General features: G+C 60.2%; 2 protein-coding genes across 8 annotated transcripts in view; one reads left to right on the top strand and one right to left on the bottom strand.

Moving 5' to 3' along the window:
• Positions 1–98: 98 nt before the first annotated feature.
• On the top strand, positions 99–3,126 carry Arl6ip4 (ADP ribosylation factor like GTPase 6 interacting protein 4). Of its 2 annotated transcripts, XM_023720523.1 has the most exons (7): positions 99–917; positions 1,184–1,354; positions 1,567–1,860; positions 1,936–2,053; positions 2,409–2,478; positions 2,550–2,643; positions 2,762–3,126. In XM_023720523.1, the coding sequence occupies exons 2-6, from the start codon at positions 1,195–1,197 to the stop codon at positions 2,604–2,606; spliced, it is 699 nt and encodes a 232-aa protein (XP_023576291.1). In that variant the 5' UTR covers positions 99–917; positions 1,184–1,194; the 3' UTR covers positions 2,607–2,643; positions 2,762–3,126. The 2 variants fall into 2 exon arrangements, with proteins under 2 accessions (XP_023576291.1, XP_023576290.1); XM_023720522.1 differs by lacking the exon at positions 2,762–3,126 and having other exon boundaries at positions 2,550–2,750.
• A 15-nt stretch (positions 3,127–3,141) lies between these two features.
• The window catches only part of Pitpnm2 (phosphatidylinositol transfer protein membrane associated 2), a 95,540-nt gene continuing 78,993 nt past the window's right edge, over positions 3,142–19,688 (bottom strand). For 2 of the 6 annotated variants that reach the window (XM_023720514.1, XM_023720515.1), the window contains exons 6-26: positions 19,373–19,678; positions 18,716–18,811; positions 16,840–16,944; positions 16,657–16,727; positions 14,065–14,312; positions 13,530–13,719; positions 13,292–13,411; positions 12,362–12,588; positions 11,762–11,940; positions 10,693–10,863; positions 10,122–10,271; positions 9,075–9,239; positions 8,571–8,732; positions 8,070–8,218; positions 7,665–7,781; positions 7,281–7,397; positions 7,054–7,202; positions 6,815–6,964; positions 6,251–6,434; positions 6,030–6,158; positions 3,142–5,942 (exon numbers count right to left, since the gene is read on the bottom strand). In XM_023720514.1, the coding sequence (XP_023576282.1) occupies positions 5,619–5,942; positions 6,030–6,158; positions 6,251–6,434; positions 6,815–6,964; positions 7,054–7,202; positions 7,281–7,397; positions 7,665–7,781; positions 8,070–8,218; positions 8,571–8,732; positions 9,075–9,239; positions 10,122–10,271; positions 10,693–10,863; positions 11,762–11,940; positions 12,362–12,588; positions 13,292–13,411; positions 13,530–13,719; positions 14,065–14,312; positions 16,657–16,727; positions 16,840–16,944; positions 18,716–18,811; positions 19,373–19,678 (3,509 nt within the window). In that variant the 3' untranslated portion in view covers positions 3,142–5,618. The remainder of the gene's footprint in view (positions 5,943–6,029; positions 6,159–6,250; positions 6,435–6,814; positions 6,965–7,053; positions 7,203–7,280; positions 7,398–7,664; positions 7,782–8,069; positions 8,219–8,570; positions 8,733–9,074; positions 9,240–10,121; positions 10,272–10,692; positions 10,864–11,761; positions 11,941–12,361; positions 12,589–13,291; positions 13,412–13,529; positions 13,720–14,064; positions 14,313–16,656; positions 16,728–16,839; positions 16,945–18,715; positions 18,812–19,372; positions 19,679–19,688) is intronic. The other 4 variants (XM_023720516.1, XM_012515740.2, XM_004635880.2 and 1 more) reach the window with 4 other exon arrangements.

Here is a 19,688-nt window from a genome sequence, read left to right as displayed (position 1 = left end):
TGGCTTCTGGGTCATTCTTTGGCAGATAGACTGGCTCAGCACAGAGCTGATGTGTGCTTCATCAAGCGGGAACCCTGAGGGGAGGAGAGGGCTGAAGAACAGGGACTAGAGCCACTGCCCTGGTTCTGTTGCTTCCAGCTGTTAGGCTGTGGGTGGCCTTGGGCCTGTGCATGCCCTGGGGGCTGTCATGAGGATCCAGTTGGTGCTTATAAAGCGCTTTGTCAGCACCTTCTGTGTTTGCTGCTCTGAGCATTGAATAGTTTACAACGGGGTGGGAGGGGTGGGAGGGAAGGTCCCAAAATGGACGAGGCACACGCAGCCTTTTGGGTTATACATTTGAAGACTCAGGCAGCCTTGTGGTCTGTTGCTTCTGGCCCCTCGGCGGCGACACCAGGGTTTACGACCTCGATTACTGGGTGATGTCAGGATGAATTGGGCGTCTCAACCCGGAGCTCCCCAAGTCGGAAACCAGCTTGGGAGGAAAGCTGGGTATTAGGGAATGACGGCGGGGCGGGGCACAACCGTGGAAGAGGGGTCTGCCTGCGAGCTCGAGGGTCGGCTCTGGGCTGACAGCGCTGCCTTCTCCCATTGCGAAGCTGCGGGCGGGCGGCGACTCGGCCCGCGAGCCTCTGCAGGAGGAGGGTGCGTGGGCGTCGGAACCCGCGGCGGAACTGAAGGCAGCAGCTCTTGGCGAGCCACCCGGACGGCCTCCCGGAGCACCGTGAGGCGGGCCGGAAATGATCTCTCGGCGCCCCTTCCTCACGTGAAGGCGTGGTGTGTTGCTGGCTAGCTGGCTCGACGGGCGGTTGAGGCAGTGCACAACATTGTGGAACTGCTTGAGGCCCACGAGGACGCAGAAGGGCGCAAGAGTCCGGGCTTGGACAGGGCTCGGAGATTTCTCCCGCTAGAAGAAGACGGTCCGTGCGCAGGCACCGAGCGGGCGCGCAGGCGCGTGGCGTCCGGGCGGGGGCGGGCCCTTTAAAGGAGCAGCTGCGCAGGGACTTGGGGTTGGCTGAGAAGTTGGGATCTTCGAGGGCAGGAGTGGAAGAGGATCGCCCGGTAATCGGGGCGGTGATGGGTACTCGGGGTCCCGAAGGCTGGCACCTTGGCGCTGCCCCGGGCGCCCACTCTGCGGTCTGGGTACGGGGCGTCGCTGAGCCAGCGCGTCCCGTCCCGTTTTCAGGTCGCAGCACTATGTCTCACGTCGGCTCTCGCAAGCGCTCGAGAAGCCGCAGCCGGTCTCGGGGGCGAGGATCTGAAAAGAGACGGAAGCAAAGCAGTAAGGACGCCCGGAGGAACTACGACACATCTGGATCCCAAGGTCGCAAGGCCAGCGCCGCCTCCGGGGCCGAAGGTGAGGAGCACAGAGTAGGGAGGGGTGCCGGGACATCGGGGTGCAGCCTGTCGTAGTTGAATCAGAAGACCCGCAGACAGGAAGGAGCCGAGCCCCCTTGGCCCTCTGAGACTCAGGCCGTGCAGGCCTGTCTGCCCCAGACCAGAGTAAGGGGACAAAGGTTTACTTCTTGCCCTCCCGGCCTTCTAGCCTCACCTTCTCCTGCATCACAGAGAGAAGCAAGCACAAAGCCCGGAGGAGACCACGATCCAGCTCCTCCTCCTCTTCTTCCAGTTCTTCTAGCTCCTCTCCTTCTTCCTCGTCCTCCTCCTCTTCCTCCAGTGATGCCCGGAAAAAGCGGGGGAAGCACAAGAACAAGAGGAAGAAGAAGAAGAAGAAGAAGAAGAAGAAAAGAAAGAAATTGAAGAAGGGCAAGGAGAAGACAGTCCTGCAGCAGGCTGAGGCTCTGCCTGGCCCCTCCCTGGACCAGTGGCACAAATCGGCCCGGGAGGAAGATGCTGGCCCAGGTGCGGTGGCGCAGAGCACAGGAGAAGATCTGGCCAGCACGGGTTGCCAGCACTGACTCGTGCCTTCCCTTCCAGTCCTAACAGATGAGCAGAAGTCCCGCGTCCAGGCCATGAAGCCCATGACCAAGGAGGAGTGGGATGCCCGGCAGAGTGTCATCCGCAGGGTGCTGGACCCCGAGACGGGGCGCACCAGGTGGGGAGCGCTCCCCGCAGCCCAGCCACAGTGCTCTGGGAGACTTGGTCCTGGGCTTGTATTTTCGGGAGTGGTAGAGGTGCAGTTGCTCCAGGTAGGCGCAGTGTGCGGGTGGTGGATGTGACCGCTCGCTGCTTGTTTTCAGCACCCAGCTCATGTGGCTGTGGGGGCTGGAAAGGCCTTAGAGGTTCAGGTGGCTGCTGTTTGCCTGGCTGAGGCCCTGTTCTGAGGCTGGGTGTGAGGAGACAGCGCCTGGGCTCCCTCCACTCGGGACCTGTGTGCGGGGAGCCCACTGATAGGTGGTTCCGGGTCTGGGTGCCTCCCGTGCCATACTGAATGGAACCTCTATCCACAGGCTCATTAAGGGAGATGGAGAGGTCCTGGAGGAAATTGTAACCAAAGAACGCCACAGAGAGATCAATAAGGTTGGTGTTGCTCCTTTGCCCCGGCCCACTTGGCTATTTTTGATCCCTGGCCCTTGTGTTTCTCTTGTCAGCAAGCCACCTGCGGAGATGGTTTGGCATTCCAGATGCGAGCTGGGCTGCTTCCCTGAGGCTCCCCGGCTGTGGCCTGGAGATGACCTCAGGCGGGTCAGTGAGCTGGTGGCCTGTGGTGGGGCCCCTGGCCTCCCTGGTGCCCACATCTGGAAGAACACCTGGCCCGGTATTAAACATTGTTTGGTTACAGACCAACTCCATTTTGTTGCTGCATTTGTGCTGAGGGTCAAGGAGGGCACTGCACACCTTCAGGGAGAAATGAGCTCCCAACTTAGGGAAAGCCATGATGTCTGTTGGGTTGCTAAGGCCAGCCCTCCCCCTCTGCCTGCCACGTGCTGGGCCCAGACCTGATCACGTCCCAAAGGTGGCACAAGTCATGCACATAGGAGCCTGGGCCAGGCACTAGGGCTCCCATGTACTGGCTGTGTCTCCTGTAAAGCAGAGAGGCCAGCAATGCCACCTCACTGGGCCTTGCCTGGGAGGGACAGAGTCAGCGCTCTAGTGTCCTGGCCCCTGTGTGTAATACAGTGCCTTGGTGACTGGGAAGAATGCCCCCCACCCAATGTTGCCCCACAATAAAGAGACCAGAAGGAAGCCTTCCTGCTTCTTTAATCAGTGTAACAGACAGTGATGCTGAATACAGAGCACACTCAGGCCGATGGCGCAGGGACAGCACGTAGGGGGCAGGGACAGTCAGGACACTGCTCACATGTGGCCCAGAGACAGATAGCACAAGGACAGACGGGAGGGGCTGAGATGTGAAGACTGGTGGTGGGCCGTGGGGCAGGGGCTCTGTAAATCCGTCTTTAGAAATGAGAAGGCAGGTGCGCAGGGGCGGGCGGGTGGGAGGGACTAAGGCTTCTATCCTGAACAGGCCTGGGTGGGGTGGCAGTCAGCAAGGCCTGCCTCACCCTTTGGTTACGACTGGTCAGGCCTGAGCCCTACAGCTCAGCACCCGACACTGTAAACATTTTTGGTATTTTTAAAGGACTCTGCCCTCCCTCTTAGTTTCTGGAAACTGGTGCTTCCACAGGAGGAGAATGTGCCGAAAGGAATCTGAGGGGAGGTGGAAAGCAGACCTGGACAGAGAGGAGGAGACTTAGAGGGGAGGGGAGGCTGCCGTCTCACCAACTATGGCTGAGGGCCCTGGGAGAGGCCCAGGGGACTATTGCTGTTGTCCTTGGCATGGCTGGCGGCTGGGCGGGTGGGAGAGGAGGAGCCATGGGGCTGCCCCCAGGAAGAGGCTGGCCCACTGCCCATTGGCTGCCCAAGACCGGACCTCCAGCCTTTATTGCAGGCCTGCTTAGGCTTCCAGGAGCTTCTCCAGATGGCTGGTCACCAAGGTGGAGGCAAGACGGGGCGAGGCAGGGCCAACAGAGGAGGTGGCACTGGCTGCGGAAGCCCCTGGCCAGGGCTGTGATTGTCAGGCCAGCCAGGTCCTGCTCGCGGGGGAGGGGTCAGATATTGCACGTTCACTGCAACAGTTACCAGGGAGCTTGGTCCATAAAACGATCATTGCTTTATACATAATGCCTGAAACAACAGCAAAAGCTACATCTTAAATATGAATAAACCCTGAAGGTTACGTCCCTCCAGACACTCTGCTCTACACAAAATAAATAGCTTTCCCTCTGTATAGGCCCACTTTTGCAGAACATTTACATGGGCCTTTGGCTGTACATATCTACACACAGAAAAGTTGCCCTCAGCTGTGCGCCTCCCCACCAGCACACGCAGCCCCTCGGTCGCTTCAGTATGGCAACTTCTTGGGGGACTGCGCCTGGTCACATGACAGTTGGCCAGGGCCTGGTGTGCAGGATGGCACATCCCTGTCCACGTGAGAAAGGGAGTCGTGGCTGCCTGCCCTTAAGCTAATGAAGCGGGCTGTGGCTTCTTAGATTTGCATCCAACGGAATTGGCATTAAAAAAACTAAGTGTGCGCCCCTCCCCCCAGTAGAAATTCAGTGGAATTGGCAGGGGTCAGGTGAGGCAGGGAGACCACACCCTGCCTAGTGGGCTGGGGCAGGGCCCGTGGGACCCAGAACCAGGCTGGACTCCGTCACAGTGCTGGGTGTTTAAAATATGGAGGGGCTGCGCTTGGTACTAAGTTAAGAAAAGGAAGCAGCCAAGGATTGCTCAGTTAAAAAAACCTCATAGAAATCAGATTGAGAAGTAGAAAGGCGTAGAAACGCGGGCAGGCGGGCAGGTGGGCCATGGCATGGGCCTTGACCAGTGGCAGGTAAGGAGCAGGAGGCGGCCAGGCCTGTCTGGACCCCAAGCCCCAGGGTTTTGGGAGCTGGCACTGGGTGTCACTGGCCTCACATCTGGGCTGTGCTCCTCTGGGCCAAAGATGACACCAGGCCTGTGGCTGGACTGGGCTCCAGGTAGGACAGGTAGACGGGTGGGCAGGGGCCTGAGCCTGCTGTGTGCTGGCAGGCCAGGCAGGGTGGCAGAAACTAAAATATGGCCTTGCTCTCCTGCTTCGATGAGGGTTTGCCACACCGGAACCTTCTGTGTGGTAAAGAGGTCCTGCATCAGCAACATTGAATTTCATGCACGTCACCGAGTCTGTAGCCACAGGAGATGGACATGTGTCTCCACTCTCAAAAATCAGTGCAAAACCAGTGAGGTTGAACAGTTGAGAAACTTGAGTCAACAAGAAGCAGGCTGGACCCCTGTTGGAGCTGCTACCAGATGAGAGGGGGTGTGGGGTGGGCCAGAGAGGGGGCAGGCCGGGCCAGGGCTACACCTGCACCAGGCAGCTGGAGATCAGTTCAGGGACACCGTCCAGCAGGGCCTCCTGGCCAGGCCAGGTAGAGCACCCTGGCCCCTCTGCCACCCTACACTGTTGTCCTGCCAGGTTCCACGATAAGCTGGACCCTCAGACCCTAGGGTAGGGTGGGGCTAGGAGCACTGGCTGGCATGCCTGTGTCTTCAGAGGGGGCCCCAGGACAGTTTCCCAGGATGTCAATGCTTGTCCCCAGCCGCCTACTTGTGCTCAGGTGAGGCCTTCTGATAGGGTGGTGCCCTGGCCTAGCACCATGGAGACCACCGCGCCCATCACGGCCTTACTTGGGGCCTGTGGCCGCCCCCGGCTCAAGGCGGCCGCTTATGGCGCGGCCCCAGCAGCTGGCCGCCACGCTCATGCTGCGCTGGCCCCGCTGCTCGCCCTCTGCCTGGTTCTGCGTCCGCTCATGCCGGTGGCCAGGCCCGCTGGGCTGGGCTGAGATGGTGCGAAGCAGGTGGTTCCGTGAGCGAAGGAAGTCTCCCTGGCTGGGGAGGCCGAAGCTGCCTTTGCGCAGTGCCATGCGGGTGGCCGTGTTGCGGGCTGGCCGTGCCCGGTGGTTGTACTTGAGCTGGGCCAGGTGGGCTGCGTAGCCATCTGTGATGAACTGCAGAGGCAGTGTGGGATGGGAGGTCAGCGGGCTGGAGCCCTGACTTGTTCTGGCCCATGTTGCCTGGGGCTGCTACCCTCTCACCTGGCACTGCTGCTGCAGCTTCTTGGTGGGCCGGCCCACTATGTAGATTTGCATGGGGGACAGGCTGATGGCACTGTACACTGCCACATCCTTTGTGGAGCCATAGGCCGCGTGCACGCGCAGGTGCAGCTGGGGCGAGATGGGCATGGGTGTGGGTGTGGGGTTGGCCTCTGCCCTCTGCTCCCCTCCCCCTCGGCCCATGCCATCCAACACTGCCCCACCTCAGAGATGAGCAGCTTCAGGAAGTTGGCCTTGTGCCGCAGTGGGTCATGCACCAGGCCATCACAGAAAGACACCACACCGTGAGGGAAGTTGTGCTGGGCCAGCCACGCCACCACCCGCTGCTTCTGCATGTCCGGCCGGCCCGTCACATAGATGATGAGGTAGCCCAGGTCCTGCCAGTGCCTGGGGGCAAGGTGGGCTTGGTATTGTACAGCTGCCCCACCCTACCCCCCTTCCCCTGCCCAGCCTCAGTAGAGTGTACCTTTATTCAGGTTCAGATGACAAAGGGGACAAGGATCACAAGGCACTTGCCTGCCTGTATCCACAGTGTCATCCTCTCAGGTACCCCTGCAGAGGGCTGCCGCTAGCAGCTCCCGGAGCTGCCAGGGTCATGTGGTGACCAGTGAAGGTCCCGGGCTTGGACTTGTGTCCTTCAGGCCCAAGCATGAGGTATGCCCCTCCTGGCAGTACCAGGTCCCCTCACCCGGCTGCCAATGCCTCCTGCCATGGAGTCTGCCCACCTTTTGACAGTTGGTTGCACTGTGCTCCTCAGGGTTACTCACCGCACCACGTCCACTGCCCCAGCCCGCACCTTGGGGTCGCTGCCCATGATGGACACGCTGGCAGCAAAGGAGCCATCAATGCTGAAGACTACGAACTCCGTGCCCTTGGGCAGCACAGTGATGTAGCTGTCCGCAAATGTGTGGTCTCCCCTGGCCAGTGGGGACAGCGGTCAGGGCCAACCAGAGCCCCTCCTCCTGATCCCCCAGGCCGGCCCTGCCCACCCTCAGGAGATGCGCACCTGACTACCATCTTGATGGGGTAGACGCCCACCCCTAGGCGGTGTGACTCGGGGATGGTATAGGTGACGCGCCCACTGCTGTTGGTCACCAGCGTGTCCAGGTAGAGCCATTCTCCTGAGGGCGGCTGCACCATGATGTGCACGTCCACCTGGGGCCAGATGAGCTGGTCATAACACTGGCTACACCAGGCCCCTTGTTTTGTGAGCCCAAAGCCCTGTATCCTCACCTTCTCTCCAGTCAAGGTGACCATGTCCAGGGGCCCGTACATGAACCTGCCAGTCACAACCTGCGGGCCATCTTCATTGGCAACTGCATCGTTGATCCGGTGGTTGGCTGTCACGTTCTAGGGATGAGGAGCAGGGTCAGGCCAGAGCTGCTGGGGGCATGCGTGGACTCGGAACCAGGCAGCCCTGTTCCTGCCCAGCCCAGCCACTGGCTGCCGGCCTTGGGTAAGGACATCTCATGGGGCTCTGAGTCCTAGCCTCAGACGCTGAGGATAAACCATATCCTGCTTCTCCAGACTCTTGTTTTCTCCTCTGCAATGTGGGGCTTTCTATGGGGACTAAGGAAGACACCAAGCACCAGCCCAGGAGCCCAAAGGACCCCTCACCCGCAGCTTCACGTGTGTCCTCTTGCGCTGCCACTTCTCCCTGGGCTGCGAGGGGGTAAACACTGACACCTCCTTGCCATCCAGGTCCAAGATGCTGGCGCTGTCATGCCTCATGACCTGGGGGCAGAGGAGGGCCATGGGGCAGCTGCCTGCTGGGCTGCCTGTTCCCTGCCTGCTTTGGGTAGGTCCAGGGGCCCAAGGGACCAGAAGGGGGGAACCTGTGAGGTTTGGGGACACCATTTAACCTGCTACTGTCTAGATTCCCATCTGTCCAATGACTGCAAGTACGTCCCTCCTGACCTCACATCCTGCATTCCAGTATGTCCCCCGAGCAAGGTGCTTGTACCCCGCTGGCCCCACTGTCCTGTCTCCTCAGTGTCCCTTAGGGCCCCTGGAGGGGGATACCTGTCTCAGCAGGAAGGAGACTACATCTGTCGACTCCCAGTAGCTGGCGTGGAAGAGGTGGGGCAGGGCCACGGTGGGGAAGGCTGTGAGGGCGTCAGGGCAGTACAGCGCGTAGTCCATTCGCTTCTGGCCCCACCACTTAGCAGCGACTGCAGGGAGCAGGCTGTCACTGCAGGTTGGGTAGGGACCCGCGAGGGCCACCCAGTCCTTCAGGTCTGACCAGCTAAACCAGCCAGCCTCCTCCTCCCAGGGCAGTGACCACTGGCAGCTGCCAGGACTGCACCCAGTATCCCCATGAGGCCTGGCTCCCTTGTGCTGCCCATGGCCTGAGTGAGGAGGATCCAAAGTGCTCCGGGCTGTCTGCCTCCCCAGGCTGCGTCCTCCCTGCTGGCCTCTGGCTCCATTAGGCCTTAGCGGTGTGTGTGCGCAAGGGAGTAACAGTGAGACATGCTTGGCAATGCAGGTGACTGAGTTAGAGAGGGCAAGCACTGTGCCAGGTACCTTCTCTGAAGTTCAGGCCAGGGAGGCAGGGAACTCTTTCCAGGCTGGGGCTTGCCTGCCTGGCCTGGAGGCAGGGGCCGGGGGAGCTGGGGGCTGGGGGGGGCAGGGCAAGCAGGGACAGGCGCCTGATGCTGGGGGTGTGGCTGAGCATCGAGGGGGCCTCTGAGGAGCAAGAACAGGGACGTAGCTCAGCCACAGCCCGACAGGCGAGCTGCACACCCACAAGGCCAGCCTGCAGCCGCACCCAGGGGTTCACCCTGGCTCTGCTTCTGGCTGCTGAGGACCAGTGAGGGGGGCCAGGCCTCTCTGACCCTCCTTCTCTCCAGAGGCCTCTAGCAAGGCAGTGATCCTTGGCCTGGCGCAGCCCCTGCTGCCCTCTGCAGCTGTGCTAGCGCTGCAGGGCGCTCAGCAATGGTGGCGCTCAGGATGCTTCTGGAGGAGGCTGCCTGTCCCCTGGGGCGGACTGTGGTGACAGTGCTGGAAGAGTGCGGAGGCTGCACTCACTCTGGGCAATGCTGGATGCAGTGTAGCTCTCGGCCATGCCTGACACTTGGCTGGCGATGCTGATCTCGCTGGCTCTGCGGAAGCCGCGGCTGGTGGGGATTGTGCTGGGTGACGAGGGGGCCGTGTGCTCTTGGAAGACCGAGCTGTGGGTCTGGAGTGCATCTGCTGCAGGTGCATAGGGACAAAGGTCAGTTAAGGGAGACCCAGCCTGTCCCTGTCCCTCAGCGGGGGTGGGGAGGCAGTCCAGTGTGCCAGGTCCAGCGCGCGCCTAGGCTGGGACAGGTAGGGGCTTGAACGTGCCAGGGCCTGTGGCTCAGGGGTGAGAGACTGAAGGGCTTGGAGCTGCAGCAGGGGAGGACAGACAGACAGATAGACAGACACAGTGAGGACTGGGGCACCTTCCTCCCCAGTGCAGGGCTCCTAGCCAGTCTCTAGAAGCCCCATGGGTGTGGGGCCTGTGGGTATACCCAGACCAACCAACCCCCAGCACCCACCCCAGGGTGTGAGGACAATGACAGCAGGGGGCCCTCAGGTGGCCCCTAGGACACCCTACACATGCTGAGGCCTGAGGCGCTCCCCATCAGCTGTCACCCCTGGCTATAAACTGCCCCTGAAGGCATCTGCGGACAAAGATGTGCCGAGGATGGGATTCAGCAGGGAGGATGGCCCAGATGGAGGAGCAAGCAATGTGGAGGTGCAAGGGGGCCTGGGCTCCTCAGGGAGGGGAGGAGTGGGTCTTGAGACCACCAGTCCTGCCCCTCCTGGGGGGAGGGTACAGCTAGCTGAGGCTTCACCCTGGCTTCTCTCTGTCTCTGTGAGCACTGAAGGAGGGCAGCACAGTGGACCTTCGCCTACGTGCTGTCTGCTGTCCCTGGGCTTCTGTGGGTCCCCCAGCCCTGGCCTCAGTGTACACAGAGGGGCCTGCCCACACTGTCCTTGCCACTGAAATCCCAGCCAGTGGCCAGAGAGGGTGCGAGGGGAGCAGACGGGGGTGGGGGATCAGGGTCACAGCCAAGCAGACGTCACCACGAGGGGGTGGGTACACACACTCAGCACAGCCTGGGCTCTGGCGGGGCCCATCCTGCCCGGCGAGCGCAGGAACGGGAATGCTGGTCTCCAGGAAGCCGTCCCCAGGGGGCAGTGGGGCTGGGGGGCCACCCTCCAGGACCAGCTCAGGGCTTCTCTGCATGGTCTCCACTGGAGGGGACGGGAAGAACAGAGAGGACAAGAGCAGACACTCGCATGGCTGTCGGACAACATTCCACACAGACTTGGGCTTTTCAAGGACCAGGACTCAACAAGACGCTGGGACACGCTGGGGCTGAAGGGTGGGCAGTTTTGGAGATGTCACCACCCATGTTCCCACCTGCGCCTCATCTCTGGGCTGGCCACCTGCCATGGTGGGGCCCCCACAATGCCTCTGACATTGTGAGGGCCTCTCTCAGGCACTCAGCTCTGTCCTCAACTAGGGGATGTCAGCTAGGAAGGATCTCTGTCCTTGTCAGTCCCTGGGGCCCCTGGAGTGTGGCCTTTGAAGGGTGGAGGTCATGGGCTGGTAAGGACAGGACACTGCCCCTCCAGAGCTGTCCCTTGCCCAGGCCACAGCAGAGCAGCTCACCCAGCAGTGTGGAGGAGCCGTCCCCCAGTGGGTAGCGCTGGTAGCGGGGGATGCTGAAGGGTGGCAGGGCGTGGAAGCGCCGCTCCAGCAGCGGCTCTAGGCGAGAAGCAGATGGGTCCGCAGGGTGGAAGAGGTTGTAGACTTGCTGGCAGGCTGGCCGCAGCTGGAAAACTGCAGGGAGGGGGAGAGTTGCAGAGGGAGTCTGCCTGCTGTCCCTGCCAGTTCTCTATCAATTTGGAATTGGTTTGGGTCAATCCCTTTACTTTCATTATAAAGAAATTTGCTTTTCTTTTGTTGTGCTAGGACTGGAACCCAGGACCTTGTGCATCCTAATCAAGCAAAGCACCACTGAGTCACACCTCCAACCCCATTTACTTTTTATTTTGAGACAGGTCCCTGGTTTCTGGTCTCTAGTTCACAGCCCTCCTGAGCAGCCAGAATCACGGCGTGCACCACTACCTGACTGTACTTCCTGAGCTTTGTCCCCTCGCCCTTCAGCCTCACATCAGCACGTGCCCTTTGCATGGGCACAGGGTCCTTCCCCTTGTGCGACTGTCCCTAGGTCTCCGTGCACGCATGCGAGAATCTGGCTCTGAGCAGGGCCGCTGGCTGGGCCGCCCTGGAGTGAGGGCACCCAGTTGTAGGGTCCCTTTAAGGCTGTGGCATGCTGCTGGAGCTGTGCAAGCTGCGGGGCTGGGGCTGCAGATCTGATCCAGCAGCTGCTCACTGCTCCTGGTGCAGACGCGCCACTTAAGTCTGTTTCCCCTCTTAATCTGAGGTGTGAGGGTGGCTGTGAGGGTCTGATCTGGCGCAGGGGTGCTGTGTCTGAGACATTGTGACTGCACAGGTGCCTGTTTCACGCTCCCCGTGCGCGAGTATGTGCTCTGTGCCCCTCTGCCACCTCTGCCACCCCAGCCCCTGTAGCCCTGGGGCAGGGAATGAAGCAGCAGGGGTTGGGACAAGGCCAGTGCTACACTGCTGGTACAAGAGCATGCTGGAGGGATGCTGGAGGGCTGGGATGTGAGCTGGGCCTCATGACGGGGCTCCAGGAACCCTGAAGGGCTCTCACCGTCCAGGGTGGGAATGACTGTTTTCCTCAAGGCCAGGACCAGCCCCAGCGGGCACCCGAAGAGGAAGAGGTCGGCGATCTCAAAGTCAAACCTGCCCAGGGCTGCGGCGCCGTCCAGCACAGGGGAGCTGTTTGAGCGGCGGGAGCTGGGCTCGTTCCTCAGCACGCCGGCATGGAGGCTGTGGAGGGACATGCAAGGTCACTGGGGCCCTTAAGCCTTACAGGGGACAGGGCAGTCCTGATGGCTCCTTGAGGACTTGACTGCTGTTCAGAGGGTGCCACTTCCCAGCACCAGCTAGAACCTGTCACCTTAGGGACAGCCCTGACCGGCTCTGCGCTGCCCTGCTCATTTCCGCCCCTAAATCCATCATATCCCATGCTCACCCTCACGACAACCTATTTTCTGTGGTCTGAGCGACACTTGGTGATACAAACTGCAGCATGTCATAAGCTGGGGAGCGCCAAAGATAACACCTAGCAGAGACCCCTGGACCTCATGCTGAAGACTGACATGTGGATGGCAGAGGAGCCTCCTGGTCCCCAGTCTGAGCTGGCCTCCCTCCTGTGGGGTTTCCCTTGCCTGGCCTGTCTCAGCCCCACCTGGACAGGAAGGCCTGGTGCTGCTGGATGGTGTCCAGCTCATAGGTGGAAGAGTCGCTCCTCTTGCGGGGCAGCTGCTTCTTGGGGTCCTCAGTGCCATTGCTTCGGGGGATGTCGATGTTGCTGCGACTCAGGTGCCGACTGCTCTCCAGGCTGGAGCTGCCACTGCCACAGCTGGAGCCAGGTGCTGTGTTCATCAGGATGCCGGGTGACAGCAGCTCGGCGTCCTGCAATGGCCAGGGAGGCTGAGTGCTGGGTGGCTCAGCCCTGGCCCTGCTCCAGCATCCTGGAGCTGCTCGGCCTCCTGACTGTATTGCCCCAGCCACTGCCCCCCATGGGCTTCATGCCCAAGCTGAACAGGAAGCCACTGACCCCACCACCACGCTGGACGTGGGCCAGCTCCTCCTCGCTGGCCTCTCTGCACCAGAGGCCTCATTCTTCCCTCTCTGCTGGGAGTTGGTCAAGGTCCAGTGGTCGCACTGCCAGGACCAGAGCCTCTCTGTGGCTCGTGAAGCCACATGTTCTCCCATGCCACCTTTTGGTACCAGCACTGGCAACCTCTGCTCTCCCGTCCGCCACTTAGGGTTAGTGATTCCGACAGACACTTTCCTGGCTGCTTCAGGGCCTCGTTAGTAGCCCACCTCTCTCCCACCTCCCACCCATGTTGTGTCCTGCACAAGAGGTGCTCTGCTCCTGGACTATGCGGGCCTTAGGGCTCCAAAGATGTTTGCTGAGTGAACACAATAAACCGAGCTCAGCAGCATGGAGTTGGCATCAGCTGGCCTCAGAGCCTTGCTGAGCAGCCCTTGTGGGGCAAACATGGGCTCCTTGAGGTGCCCTGCAACAGGCAGGGCATCTACATGACTCAAGGGCTGTCGCAGGCCTCTGGGACAGCTTGGGACAATTGAGGGTTGGGTCCCTGCTTGGTACCTGCACGCTGACAACGCTGCCCCGGCGGCTGCTGCTCTGGCTCTCAGACACGGGTTGGCTGCTGTAGCATAAGGCATCAAATGCCAGGATGCCCCCAACACAGTCGCCAATCAGGCAGACCTGGAGGCAGAAGGGCCCAGGGGCCTGAGTGTGTGCTGGTCACCTGGGGGCTGCAGGCTTTGGAGAGCAGTCCCTGAGCCTCTGGCCAGCCCACACCTCTCAGCACTTTGTCCCTTACCTGTCCGTTGAAGGGCACACCTTCCTGGGACTTTATGAAGTCCCCGTAAGCCAGGTTGGCCCGCTGGATCACCGTGGCAACTGCCTCCTGGTACTGGGGCGAGGAGGTGGCCAGCAGTGGCAGGGCAGCCAGGGGGATGTGGTCCTGACTACTGGACAGACAGCCCTCGTCGTGGCTGTAGGGGCTGAGGCTGGGGGCAAGGGCTGGGTCAGAGAGTGCAGGTGCCGTGGCTCAGCCCTCCCTGCCGTGCACAGCAGAACAGATGGCCGCCTGCACCAGGGTCTCATAGTCACCCTCTTAGGCCAGGGCAGATGTGGGGCACTGGGGTTACCCTGAAGACTTGAGGCTCACAGGCAAGTCAGTGTCCTCCCCATAGAACTGGAAATGGCCTCTGCCAGTGGCCCACCCTCCCCGAGCCTAAGCTCGGCCTGTCTGCTGAGGGGCTGGGGGGCACATCAGTACACCTGGACAGAGGCCCTGATACTGGGACCACCTTGGGTGTGGCACCCCCTCCCCACAGGCAAAAGCCACTCACTTGGAGACGAGGGCAAAGGCATCAGCACAAACAGGTGGGCAGGGCACCAGGCGGATGGCGAGGTGGCCTAGGGCGCTGGGGTAGTGCACGCGCATGACAGTGTCGAATACGTTGGCGATGGTATTGGCGTCACCCTGCTTGGAGCTGGGGTCCCCAGCACCTGTGTCCAGGATGGTGCCTCCATGCAGCACCAGCAGCAGCACATGGATCGCAGACGGTGGCGCAGCCAGTGGCTGGCTGGCCTCATCCTGCATGGGTGGAGTGGGTGTCAGCTCCGTGTCCCGCCCTGCAGCCTGAGAAGGCTGTCTCAGTCCAGGTGCTTCGTGACAGCTACGCTGCTGGGGCCCCAGGGCTCCGTGCCTCTGCCGCTCTGAGAGCCTGGAGGGGCAGGGAGGTCTGACTGGGGAATGGCAGACTTGAGGGAGGGTCTGTGCCTAAAAGCACGGATTCTGCTTCTTTCAGGGGGCCTGGCAGCAGCTTCTGTTTGGGCTCAGGCTCAGCCCAGACTGGCCTCTAGGGTCTGCTTTCCAGGAATGGGTCTGTCTTGTGCCAAGCAATCAGGGCTACTGCTGAGTCCTAAGAGTCACTTAGGAGCAGCTGGGGTCAGGGCATTACGTGAACTCTCCTTCTACCTATCCGGGGCTGTTCCCCAGAACCCCTGACCTGCCATTCCTGGAATCTGTCTGAGACCAGTCTCCCCCAAAGCAGAGACATCTAGGCAGAGCCAGGGTTCCAGCACCTGCCAGTAGGGAGGGCAGTGCCCTGTCCAATGCTTCCAAGGCCATGCCCAGCTTTGAGGTCAAGGTGACAGCCTGGATTGTACAATGCACAAAGGGGCCAGAGCTATAACCATCAGAGAGGAGGCAGTGGGATGAGGACAGGCCCAGGGACTGCGCTACAGTCATGCAGTGCCAGCACCAAGCTGGGCCGGAAGCCAGAGTCCCATCAGTACCAGCCTGGCGTGGCCCTACATGCAGGGGCTCCCTCTGTCCTGCCCAGCTCCTGGGTTCATGGAGGCTGCCGCTGAGCACCCGAGTCACAGCATACCCAGAGCTGGGGCTGAGGGACGGGAAGAGCTAAGGGGATCCTTCTCTGACCAGGGCCTGGGCAGGGGAGCAGCCAATCAGACAGCCCCATCAGGCTCATTGGATAAGGGCTTCTCCAACACAGCATGGCAAAGGGCTAAGGGAAAAATGTCCTATCCCTGGAGTAGGGAGGTGGAGGCCAGTGGTCCTTGTCACCTGGAGACAACTGGGCTGGGGGATGGGGGCTGAGCGTATACTATATGTGCCTGTGTGGCCGGGCCTAGCACTAGAGACTATGTCGGGACCCCTGCAGACCCCCAAAACACAACCCTCCTCACACTGGCCTGAGACAGAAGCCCTCCCTCTTTGCCCCAACCCCAGGGGAACAGAGTCCACATGGGTCTCAGGTGGCTCTGCAGATCCAAGACTTTCTCCTGTCAGTGTCCCCATAAAGCTGCCCCTTTCATGAGAGAATGGTCTGGTTTGGGGTCTACTGTAACAGAGGTCCCCAGAATCAGTGTTGGGCTCCAAAGGTGCACCCTGAGGCCAAGCCAACCCAAGGCTCCTTTACCCCAACCTGGGGGGCAGCCAGAGCTGTGTGCACTATGGGTGGGAGGGGACTCCATCTGCTTTTTCCAGCTGTTGAACAGCTGGAATCACATGCCTTGTCTGTTACCCCTTCTATTTTTTGAGACAGGGTCTTGTTATGCAGTTCTGGCTGGCCTTGAGCTCACTTTGTAGCCCAGGCTGGTCTCAAACTTGCAATGATCCTCCTGCCTCAACCTCCCAAGTGCTGGGATTACAAGCATGTGCTTCTACACCCAGCTCCATCACCCCTTCTAGAAAAGTCCCCTTCGATCTCCAACCGTAGAGCAGGAAACCTGGGAGGGAGGAGAAGCGTGGGTTTCCCTCAAGCCCTGACTCCCCAGAGGGACTCAAGTCCCCGCAGATATGCCATCTCCACCTTAGGAAGCCTGGGATGGAGCTGTGTAATGAGCACAGCGTGGAACAGTGCGGCTTGCTTGGCTCCTGCCCTGGTGCAAATAGCTCTGACCACCCACAGGCAGAGAAGGGGGGCTGAGAGTTTGGGCAAAGAACCCCCGAAGAGGACACAGGCTCCACAAAGACAGCTTTATTGGACACACTGAGCTCTGCCTGACCCCACGGGGCTGCCTCGCAGGCCACGGCCACATCACTTGTGCCTAGACGGCTCCTGCTTCCTCCCCTTCCTTCCTTTTATCTTCAGCCACAGCACAGCTGGCCACAAGGTGGAGAGCTTATTTCTGGTCTGCAATTTACAAGTGTCTCATTTTACTTCCCCACAGGTGGAGCTTGACCGAGGCCTTCCCTGGGGGCTGCCTGCCATCTCTATCCCCAGGGACACCAGAGGGAGGGCCAGGAACACCCCCCGGCAGTGAGCCAGATGGGCCCCAGCCTCTGTGGGTGTCACCCTAGCCAAGTGTTGGGGGTGAGGCCATGGTGCACAGGTCTGTGTCCAGAGCCCAGGGACCATTCCTCTAAGCCCTGTTCCCTCCCAGCACAGCCTCCACCCAGCACCGGCACCCACCTCGATGATGTTCAGCTGCTCCACACTGGAGGCCACCCTGAACTCGGGGCCGCTCGGCCGGTACAGACTGTCTGCAACACAGAAGCCGGGATGTGAACTGGGGGCTGGGCAGTCAGAAACACTGATGAGGGAGCGCTGACCCCAGATGCTAGAGGGCCGGCTGAGCAGCCCCCAGGTGCTGACCTTGTGTGTCCTCGGGCTCTGGGCTCTCCATTTTGTCCATGAGGTCGTTGGAGCTCCACTTGGTGATGTCCTTGGGGAACATGTCCTCAGAGTCGGACAGGTCCTCTGGGGAGGATGGAGGGCCTCAGCCAGAGCCTCTGCTCCTCAGACCTGCAGACCCCTGCTTTTGCCCCCTCCACAGGATGGCCATGCACCGTATACCATGGTCTTTGTTTTTAAATTGTGGTCACATTCACATGACATGAAATGCACCACTCGAGCTGTCTTACAGTAGCAGTTAGGACATCCACAGCGCCACCTAGGTCCACACTTGCATGATGCCACAGCCACAAGCAGTCAGTCCTCGGCCCTGCCTCCTGCTCCTGCCATCAGCCTGCTTTTTCTCTCCGAGGCTTTGCCTACCTTGGGTATTTCTTTTTTGTCTTATTAATGAAAGTCTGCTGGCATGGTGGCACACACCTGCAATCCCAGCACTTGGGGAGGCTGAGGCAGGATTACTGTAGGTTCAAGGCCAGTCTGGGCTGCAAAGTGAGCTCAAGGCCAATCTGAACTACATAACGAGACCCTGTTTCAAAAAGATAAAAAAATAACAAAAACAAAAACCATGGTCTTTGATGACTGGTTTCCTTAACATGGGTCATGTCTTCAAGCTTTATTCATGTTATACAGTATGCCAGTGCTCTTGTATTCATCAGCTTTTTCAGTACTGGGGATTGAACCCAAGGCCTTTCCACTGTGCTATAGACCTACTCCTTTTTATATTTTTTTATGAGGCAGAGTCTCACTAAGTTGCTCAGGGTGGGCTCAAACTTGGGATCCTCCTGCCTCAGGCTCCCAGAATGCTGGGATTACACACATGCACTACTGCCCCCTGAAGCTGCTATCTTTAAACATCTGCCAAGCACAACTCTGAGGCGCGCTGCCCCAGACCCTCTTCCTGCTTTTCTGGAACATGCCCGGGGCGAGGCAGCTGCCCGGCTCCGTCTCACCCTCCTCTGCAGCAGGAGGGCTCCTGGGCCTGCTGTCTTGGGACACTGCTGCTCTGCTCTCCTGGAATTTTCTGCATTAGATGTGCATTTTCCTCTGGTCAGGGCTGAGGAGTTAGCTAGGAGGGTTGGATCACCAAGAACCCCCCTTCCGACCCCCTATGAGGTCCCTGCTGCAGAGCTCATTGGCTGCCTAAGGCCATATGGCCCCAGAGAAGACCAGGCGCCACCCTTGCGCCTGGATGCTGACTCCCCAAGTTTGTTCCCCTTGGGATGCTCCATCCCTCCAAGTATGGTGACAGCACCTCCACTTTGCCAGGCCTGCTATGCACAGGTGGTTACCGGGGCCCACCCTCTGGCAGCTTACAAAGGGACCTGTGTGTCATGCCACACCTGGCTCCAGTCTGTACTGGCATCCGCAGCACAGGCGAGAGGCTAGCTGCGGCCCGCTGATTGGCCTTACTTCAGGAGCAGTGGGAAATGGGCAGCTCAATTATTTCTGCTTATTGCATTTTCTGAAGTGCTGATACTAGACGCACATTAATCTCATTGGCATCTGTTGTATTAATCAAGAAAAATGACATATGTACAAAAGAAAGTAGGCCCAGAAATTCAGAACACTGTGAGTTCTACTTCTCATAAATTCACCTACAGAAAAGCAACTGTCTTTTTGGGGGTTTAAGTACCGCCTTCTACCCAGCCTGCAGCACACTGACTTCTGGTTAGGATGGGCACAGACCCAGACTTAAGGTAGCCAGCCTGTGTGACACCCTCCCCTCCTCTGTGCCCAGTCCGATGCCCCGTGCTTCCCCTGGCTCAGCACAAGTATAGCCGCCTTTCCCAGACCGTCCCCAGGAGGCCCCAGTTGCTGCAGGGAGGCACCTGCCTACCGTGGGCATCGAAGAACTCGTCGTCTGAGCTCTCGTCAGAGTCCCTGGCAATGCTCTGCATCCTCCACTCTGAGATGCTGTGGCGGGAAGGGCTGGCTGGAAGGCAAAACCCCAGCTGAGCACCTGCCTGCGGGGAAGGGCCTAGCGCTGCTGAGCTGGCCCAGTGGGGAGGTTCGGTGAACACTCTTAGGCTGCCCTCGGACTGGGAGGGTTGGCCAGAGAGTGGGGAAACGGTGCGGGGGGATGTGTGCCGGCTCACCTCCGCAGATACTTCTGGCTCTTTCTAAAGCACCCCTTCTACTTCTCACCAGACCCAGGGCAATCACGCCAGGGAGAAGGTAGGTGAGAGGGGCCAGGGTCCGAGCGTGAGTGAATCCCTTAAACTCAGCCATGACAGAGCGTGCAACAGGGTGCAGGGAGGCGGAAAGACAAGTGTCCGGGCAGAACCTCTCGGCTGCATCCCCTAGCTCAGGACCTGACACCTGACTGGCTGCCTCAGGCCCCTCGGGGTCACAGCCTGTCTCCCCTGGCCCTGCAGCTGAGTCTGGGAACAGCTGGAGAAAGGAGGATTCTGGGCCTGACAAGCTTGGCTCTGCTCAGCCCCTGAGGAGGCGGCATCCGCAGAGGCCCAGGGCCCAGCAGCCCCGGGGAGCTCACCTCCCCGCTTGGACGACCGGGAGGACTTGGAGGACGTGGACCACTGCTTCTTCAGCCCTCGTCCCACCAGGGGCTCCCCGTTGTTACTGCTGGGCTCCAGAGGTGGCCCGGATGCCTGGTCCTGGTCGGCTGGGTCCTTGGTGAGTTCTGTGCCTGCCTCATCCTCGTTGAATTGGGCCATCTTGCGGGACAGCATGAGCTGCGCCTCCCTCTCGAGTTCCCGGATGTCCTCCATGCTCAGCCCGTACCACTCGTCCTGCCAGCACCAGGCCTGCCGGTGGGCCCGCACCATCACCCGACGCAGGCCTGCAGATGG

Source organism: Octodon degus, unplaced genomic scaffold, assembly GCF_000260255.1.
Source record: "Octodon degus isolate 3935 unplaced genomic scaffold, OctDeg1.0 scaffold00076, whole genome shotgun sequence".
Lineage (NCBI taxonomy): Eukaryota > Metazoa > Chordata > Mammalia > Rodentia > Octodontidae > Octodon > Octodon degus.
This window is presented reverse-complemented; position numbering and strand designations above follow the sequence as displayed.

What these genes read in the sequence shown, in the direction of transcription:
- Arl6ip4 (XM_023720523.1), top strand. Translation starts at nt 1,195, where the DNA reads ATGTCTCACGTCGGCTCTCGCAAGCGCTCGAGAAGCCGCAGCCGGTCT. An exon ending in CGCCGCCTCCGGGGCCGAAG is followed by an intron (nt 1,355 to 1,566) that starts GTGAGGAGCACA and finishes CCTGCATCACAG; the next exon opens with AGAGAAGCAAGCACAAAGCC. An exon ending in GGAGGAAGATGCTGGCCCAG is followed by an intron (nt 1,861 to 1,935) that starts GTGCGGTGGCGC and finishes CTTCCCTTCCAG; the next exon opens with TCCTAACAGATGAGCAGAAG.